The 7,134-nt window shown below is 59.0% G+C and overlaps 2 protein-coding genes across 2 annotated transcripts in view; one reads left to right on the forward strand and one right to left on the reverse strand.

Moving 5' to 3' along the window:
- Window positions 1–6: 6 nt before the first annotated feature.
- LOC108447431 (F-box only protein 41-like) lies at window positions 7–6,309 on the forward strand. The gene is made up of 4 exons (XM_017737390.1): window positions 7–41; window positions 439–597; window positions 1,232–1,347; window positions 1,722–6,309. The coding sequence occupies exons 2-4, from the start codon at window positions 450–452 to the stop codon at window positions 1,782–1,784; spliced, it is 327 nt and encodes a 108-aa protein (XP_017592879.1). The 5' UTR covers window positions 7–41; window positions 439–449; the 3' UTR covers window positions 1,785–6,309.
- Window positions 6,310–6,384: 75 nt separating this feature from the next.
- Window positions 6,385–7,134, reverse strand: part of CCT7 (chaperonin containing TCP1 subunit 7) — an 11,524-nt gene continuing 10,774 nt past the window's right edge. Inside the window, exon 12 of the mRNA XM_017737367.1 lies at window positions 6,385–6,492. Within this exon, the coding sequence (XP_017592856.1) occupies window positions 6,385–6,492 (108 nt within the window). The remainder of the gene's footprint in view (window positions 6,493–7,134) is intronic.

Consider the following 7,134-nt stretch of genomic DNA (forward strand, 5'->3'; position numbering starts at 1 on the left):
CGGAGGTGCCGGCTGCGGCGTGCAGGGACTGGCGTCCTTAGGTAGGCAGCGCTCGGGGTGCCGGGGTCACAGCGCGGATCACTGGGCTTGGGAAAGATCTCTGGGACCACCGAGTCCACCCTGTGCCCGATGCCCCCCTTGTCCCCAGCCCAGAGCTCTGAGTGCCACGTCCAGGCCTTCCTTGGACACCTCCAGGGGTGGGGACTCCAACCCCCCCTGGGCAGCCCCTCCCTCCTTCTTGGATGGAACAAGGAGCGGGCCCTTGCTGTAGGCAGGGGGATGCTCCGTGGGGATCTCCGTGGAGAAGCTCACCCACCCCGAGGTCCATGAGTGCTCTCTGCCCCTGCTTGTGCCACCCATCCCTCTCACCCCCCCTCCCCCTGCCTGTCCTGGTCCCTTCCCCGTGGGATGCTGACAGGGGATGCTGTGTCCCCGCAGCCCGGAACTGCATGAGGCTGCAGGTGCTGGAGCTGGACCACGTGGCTGAGATCAACCAGGAGGTGGCTGCCGAGGTGTGTCGGGAGGGGCTGAAGGGGCTGGAGATGCTGGTGCTGACGTCCACCCCGGTGACCCCCAAAGCCCTGCTGCACTTCAACAGTGAGTAGCGATGCCAGGGCCAGCAGCCCCTGAGCAGGGACCCAGACCCATGGGCCAGACCGGCCCTCCAGCCCCACCCATGGGAGCTGCTGACGCTGGAGGGTGCTGGGAGCTCTGTGGTGGAAGGTGTCTAAGAGGGGGTCCAACATCCCCTGCCAAGGACGGGCCAAGGAGAGCTGATCTTGCCCCGGGCCGCAGGGAGGATGGAGCCGCTCCCTCCCTGGTCCTCCTGGGGTAGCCAAGGCCTCAATGTTTGTGACACTCCTGAGGCTTGTGACAAACCTGAGTCTGGGGTCACAGTGTTTGCTGAAGTCATTGGCCAGGGCAGGAGGTCCACAGCCTCAGGAGGGTCTGTCCTGGTGGCCACAGCTCAGGTGACTGTGGCTGGACTTGCTGGGAGCCCACCCCTCTGGATGGCAGAGTCAGGGACTCCCAAGGAAGCGGGAGGACACTGATTTGGGACAGAGCAGCCAGAGACAGCCCATGGCCCATCCCTGCATGGACCTTGGCCAGGGCTTCCCCACGTTCAGGGTGAGGATTCCCCACACACAGAGGCCTTGAGGAGCACAGGGTGGGACCTGGGGAGGCTGCCTGTGCCCAGGCATGGAGATCCAGGCGGTGTCTGTGCCCCCAGGTGTGTGCCGGAACCTGAAGTCCATCGTGGTGCAGGTGGGGATTGTGGACTACTTCAAGGAGCCCCACAGCCCCGAAGCCAGGAAGATGTTTGAAGAAATGGTGAACAAACTCCAGGTGAAGGATCCCAGTGCCAGCTAACAGGGGTGTCACCAGCCCTGCGTCCTTGCCCTGGCAGGGATCAGAAATGTTCCCCCTCTCTCTCCCTTGCCTCTTTCCTTCCTGTGGCAGGGATTTGAGATGATGTTCCCCCCTCTCCCTCGCTCACCCCATGTCTGTCCTGAGGCAGGGATCGGAGATAATTGGAGATATCCCCCCCTCTCCTTCCCTTGCCCTGTGTCCTTCCAGTGGCAGGGATTTCCTTCTCTCTCTCTCTCACCTGTGTCCTTCCCGAGGCAGGGACTGGAGGTGCTCCCCCTCTCCCTCCCTGGCCCCATGGAGCAGTGGCACTGCTGGCTCCCCCCCGACCCCACTCTCTGCTCCTCTTCCAGGCCCTGAGGAAAAGACCCGGCTTCTCCAAGATTTTACACATCAAGGTGGAAGGAGGCTGTTAGCCCTTCAGGGAACCCAAAGCACATTCCCTGCTCTGCCCAGCGGAGCCCGAGGCCCCTGAGACCAAACCCAGCGTGGGCCGCTCCTCCGCGGCCGGGGCCGGAGCAGGGACCCCCCGGCTCGTGCACAAGGAACCCCAAACTCTCGCAGGCTTCGGGACCGGCAGCCGGGGCCATCCCGGGGCCGCTCGCGGGCGAGAAGGTGCTACTTAAGGACATTTTTTGGCTGCCCCAAGAGCCAGGGCCAGGCTCTCTCCCAGGAGGGAAGATGGCGTTGAACCCCTGCGGCTGCTCCTCGCCACGGATCCGCGTTTGGGGATGGCTGTTCCGTCGAACTCTGTTTTGGGGGATCTCTGCCCATTTGGGGCTGGCTCGGCCCGTTCCGGGGGCTCTTGGCGCCGCTGCAGCCCGGCCTCTCCGTGGGATGATGGAGGTGGGGTGGGAAGGGTCTGCTCCTCCCCAGGAATCAGTGCCCGGCCTTCCCGCGGGGTTTCCACTCGTTTCCATTCCGTGTTTGACAGAGGGAACGCCCCCAGAAACCAGCAGCCCCCGCAGCATAAGCCCGAGGGCAGAGCTGCTCCTCGGGGGCTTTGAGAGGACGCCAGGAGAGATGGGCGCTCTTCCAGAGGTCTCTGGCCTCACTTCCTCTCCACCAAAACCCTCCTGCCAAGGCAATAAACCATCTCCAAAATCCTCGTCCACCAGGAACACGGGTCACGCTCCTGTCCCCACCACCAGGACTCTGTCCGGGGTCACTTGTCCCATGTGGAGAGAGAGACTGGCACGGGACACCCACGTTTGCCATCCCATCGCCTTCCCGAGCAGCCTGAAGGAGAAACCGTGGCCAGATTATCCTGAAATCATCCTGGGGAAAGCACCAACCAACAGCCCTGGCTGACCCTTGTCTACGGCCACCATTGTCTGTTTCTGAGTTTTCTTCCGAGTGTCCTCTGCCTGCAAGGGCATCATCATCCCCAAAATACCCTTTTTCCATAGGAAAAGGTTTTGGAAAGGCATCCAGCAGGGTCAGGCGTCTCCATCCTCCCCCCTGGGGGAAAGTCCCAGGAGGTGTCCCTGGAGCTGGGGACACCCATCAGAGCACTGCCAGCGGTGGGGACACCCCGGCCTTGCCCACAGCCCCAGCCCGTATCCTTGGACCCACCAGGCTGAGCAGAGAGGAACCGACTGGGAAAGTGGATTTGGGGCTTTTCCCTCTTCTGTGGACCAGCGCTGGAGGTTTTGGTGCCCGTTGGCCGGAGTGGCTGGGGGGGGGGGTGGCTGTGGGGAGACCCCTCCCAGCGCCTGTCCCCTCCCCAGCCCTCCCGGAGCCAGGCTGCAGATCCAGCACCACATTCCTCATCCATGGCACAAGAGCTGCTGACCTCAGCTGGGGCTGCCAGACAGCCCGTGGGGATCCCCAGACGAAGGAAAATCACCCCCAAATCGCTGAGGCTGGTGGGGCTCTGGAGGCAGCTCCTGCATCTCCACCCCACCTCAGGAGACCCTTCACCCACCCTTCATCCCACCTGTGCTGTCTGCTCTCAAACGGTCAGGGTTTTGTGGCCATAACCCCGAGGGAAGCGCCTCTGCTCCCCCTCCTGGTGCAGCTTTCAGGAGAAGGCTGCTCCCTGAATGCACAAAATGTGGGAGCCCGAAAATGCCTGCGAGAAACTCCTGCATCCCACCCCGTCCCCATGGCTGAGCTCCCCGGCACCGGGAGCAGCTCCCTGCCGTGCCCACCGTGGGTTTACCTCCACCCCGGGGAGGCTGGGACACTCCTAACCCAGGGGCAAGAGGAGCAAGGGATGCCCCAACCAGCAAAAAACCACCCAGCAAAGCTACAACCCCCGGGGACCATCCGGCTCCGTCCCGGAGCGTGGCCCAGCGGAGATGTCACCACCACAGTGCAGGGACTTGCAAAATTCCCTTAAAAACAAAAACAAAAACAAAGTAAGTATTTATTTCTATAAAGAGAAGAAGGAAAAAAAAAGATTTTAAAGGAAAATTATATACTCAGCATGTTTATACACTCTATGCTTAAAGACTCTTGTGGCCCAAGCCTGGAGATGGCTGCTCCGGGTTTTTCGGTGCCTGGACCCTGTCCCGGCTCCTCGGGGCCGAGGGGAAGGCGAGGATGAGGTGATGGAAAGAGGGGAGGTGTTGAGGATTCTCAGAGAAACCTTCCATGCCAGCGGTGGCCGTGTGTGTGGTGGTGTTGGGGCGTAGGTGGCTCTGTGACATGCCCAGCCCCGCTGCCACCAGGGCTCTGGAGGTCACTGCAGGACCCTCACCTGCATTCGGTGCTTTGGTGCATCCCCAAACCAGATCAAACCGTCGCCTCCCCTTGGGGCATTCCCCAAGAACCCATCTCAGCAAAGCCACCTTTCTACAAAATCCTCTGATGACACAAGGCCTTGAGCAGGTTCAAGGATTGGTAGATGGGAAGTGGGGGTTTCTCCCTTTTTTACTGGGGCTTGAATGGATGCCTTCCTCCTCCTCCTCCTCCTCCTCAGCTGGGGATGAAGGCAGCTGGCACTGACAGGAGTGGTGGGAACAAGGGCTCTCCTGGTGGCTCCTAATTGCCTGGCTTGTTAACGAGCTCATTAACGGCTCTGAAATGTCAGATGGATCCTGCCCTGCTGCTTTCCCCCCTCCTGCTGGCGCGTGGCCCCGGCTGGCCCCGGCCACGCTGCCCACGGCCGTGGAGCCACCGCCTCGGTCACGGAGCTTCTGGAAGTGATGGGAACACAGAAATACCAAATTTCCTGGGAAAGCCTTGAAATCGCACAGCACGTTCAGCTCAGCCCTGTATGAGAAGTGCCAGAGGGGCTCTGCGATGACAATCCCCAGTAAAATCCGTGGATCCAGGAGAGGATCGGGGTCACAGGGATGGCCAGAGCTGGCAGAGGTTGGATGGACAGTGGTTCTGAGCCTGGCTCCTGCAGGACCAGTTTTGAGGAGATTAATTCTTTTTCTAACGAGTTTCCCCAAAGTTTCCACATGGCTGACATTCCCAGCATTCCCCTTCACCTGAATTTGGGTGCTGGTCAGGGATTTCAAGAGGAACAACATCACCAAAGCCAGCTCGGGGCCAAATCTATCCTAAATCCGTGGTTTTGCGTCTCCCTCGTGTAGGATTTCACTCGTCCTCCAACGCTCCGAGCCCCCAGGAGCCAGGAATGCTCTGGGGATCAGCTGCCTCCTCCTGCCTTATCCCTCTGGTCTGGGGCTCCAGGGTGTCAGGGACTGAGGGAAATGGGAACCCCCAATTTGACGCTGTCCAAGGAGGATTTTAAACCTCTTTATCCCAGTTCTTGACGTGTGTCCTGGTCCCTGCTGCCACCAAGGGCACAGCCACGGCAGGGGCTTGGCTGGATCCTCCAGAAGAGCCTGGATTTAGGGAAAACAGAACAAAAAAAACCCCAGAAGTGTTGGTGAAGGCTCCTGAAGTGGCTAACAAATGTTTTCCTTCAGCTCTTAGGGGAGGCCCCAGCCCAGGAGCTGGAGCATTGCTTCATCCTCATTTTGGGGTGAGAAACAGCAGCTTGGGGTGGAGCAAAACCATTTGGGAATTGGTGCCAAATGAGAAAATGCTTTAAAAGGGAGAAAGTCCCAGGGAGCAGGGAGATTTTGGGAAGCAGAGACGGTTTGTTGTGACTGAAGCATTGCAGGGTGTTGTGAGGTGGTGATGGGCCTTCCCCATGAGCGGGAGGCAAAATAATCCCCAGGGAGGGTGGGAGAGCACTGAGGAAAAGCTGCAGCAGCAGCGAGGAGGGAAAACTGCCCAAAAGCAAGGAATAAAAGGGATTTTCTAATGCAGCCTCGGGATTGAGCCCCGTGGAGGGCAACGAGGCAGGTTGGGGCCGGGGACAAGTGGGTGCAATGGTGTGGGGCAGTTTTTGGGAAGAGAAGGGGTGATGCACAGTTGCTTTGAGATAATCAGAGGAGATAATCAGTGCAGAGAATAGAGATATATCGATGCAGGAGCTGGAATCATTCCCTAAAGCCCTGCACGGTGGCAGCAGCTCTGTGAGCGGAGCCCGAGGGGCCCTGTACAGCGACCTCCCCTCCCCAAAGGTTCCCGTGGCCTCCCAAGTTATTTTTTTAACTCTATATAAATTTAGGTCTATTTTAGTCTTTCCGCAGCGATGTGCCAGTGTCTGGAGAACCAAACATCCCTTTTCCCCCCCCATCCCGTGGTCCCTTGATGCTAAACCGGGCCCTTGGGGCAAGGTCTGCTGGAGATGATGTCCTGGAAGGGGGGAGCGCTGGGACAGGGCTGCAGCCGGGCATGGGCACGGGAGGCTCCAGGGGTGTGGTGGGAGCAGGGCCCAGCTCCGGCCAGGAGTCCGTGTTTTTAGCACTTTGGTTGGAACTCTCACCTGTAGACGCACTTTGATGTTGTTGCTTTGAAACTTTGGCAAGTGTAAACAATGTGTATTTAAAGAATTACAGAGAAACAACCCCCAGCGAAGCGTGTAAAGAGCTATTTTATGATTCAGTGTTGAATAAAGACTCTGGAGATCGAGCTGGGTTTTCACTTTCCCGGCGGCCACACTGGACCCGCACCAGCACACCAGTGGCACCAGTTGCTGTTTGGGGCTTACTGGAAGCGTCCTCCTGACTCCCTCTGCAGGTCCGTGGGCTCCACTGGTCTGGCATCACAGGGCACTGGGACAAAGTGGGACACAGGGGCAGCACGGGGGGAGCACTGAGGGTGTAAGGCCCTGGCACAGGGTGCCCAGAGCAGCTGTGGCTGCCCCTGGATCCCTGGCAGTGTCCAAGGCCAGGCTGGACAGGGCTGGGGACAACCTGGGATAGTGCAAGGTGTCCCTGGAAAATCTTTATAGTCCCTTCCAACTCACCAGAGTGAAATTTTCCCGTGTTCTCCCGGCAAGATTTTCCTGCCAGTCCCCCCAAATGCCTGGATCCATCCCTGAAGCCCCTTGGAGCTGTCACACAGCTGCTGCCCCAAACCTCCTTCCATGAAGCAAACGGAAAATGTAAATGCCCCACTGAGCAAAAGCCAATTTAAATGTCACTGAGCAATACCTGAGAGCTCCAAGCACAGAGACAGTGGTGGGTGCTCCACCCTAGAAGCACTCCTGGGATGTGCCTGGAGTCTGTCCCGCTCTCCAGCACAGCACCTGCTTTGGAACAGGGCAAAAATCCAGCCTGAAAGGTTCCTTTTTTAACCCCAACCCAGAGCTCCCACCGTGTGGAATGAAGCAGAGAACAGAGGAAAGCCCAAGCTGCAACTGAGACCAACTCGGTTTATTGTGCTGGAGCCCGGGTTCAGAGCGCCCAGCAGAACAAAAATAACCCAGTATAAATAGGCCCCGAGTCCGCTCCC

The sequence above is a fragment of the Corvus brachyrhynchos genome, unplaced genomic scaffold (assembly GCF_000691975.1).
Source record: "Corvus brachyrhynchos isolate BGI_N302 unplaced genomic scaffold, ASM69197v1 scaffold85, whole genome shotgun sequence".
Taxonomy (NCBI): Eukaryota; Metazoa; Chordata; class Aves; order Passeriformes; family Corvidae; genus Corvus; species Corvus brachyrhynchos.

What these genes read in the sequence shown, in the direction of transcription:
- LOC108447431 (XM_017737390.1), top strand. Translation starts at nt 450, where the DNA reads ATGAGGCTGCAGGTGCTGGAGCTGGACCACGTGGCTGAGATCAACCAG. An exon ending in AGCCCTGCTGCACTTCAACA is followed by an intron (nt 598 to 1,231) that starts GTGAGTAGCGAT and finishes CTGTGCCCCCAG; the next exon opens with GTGTGTGCCGGAACCTGAAG. An exon ending in AAATGGTGAACAAACTCCAG is followed by an intron (nt 1,348 to 1,721) that starts GTGAAGGATCCC and finishes CTCCTCTTCCAG; the next exon opens with GCCCTGAGGAAAAGACCCGG.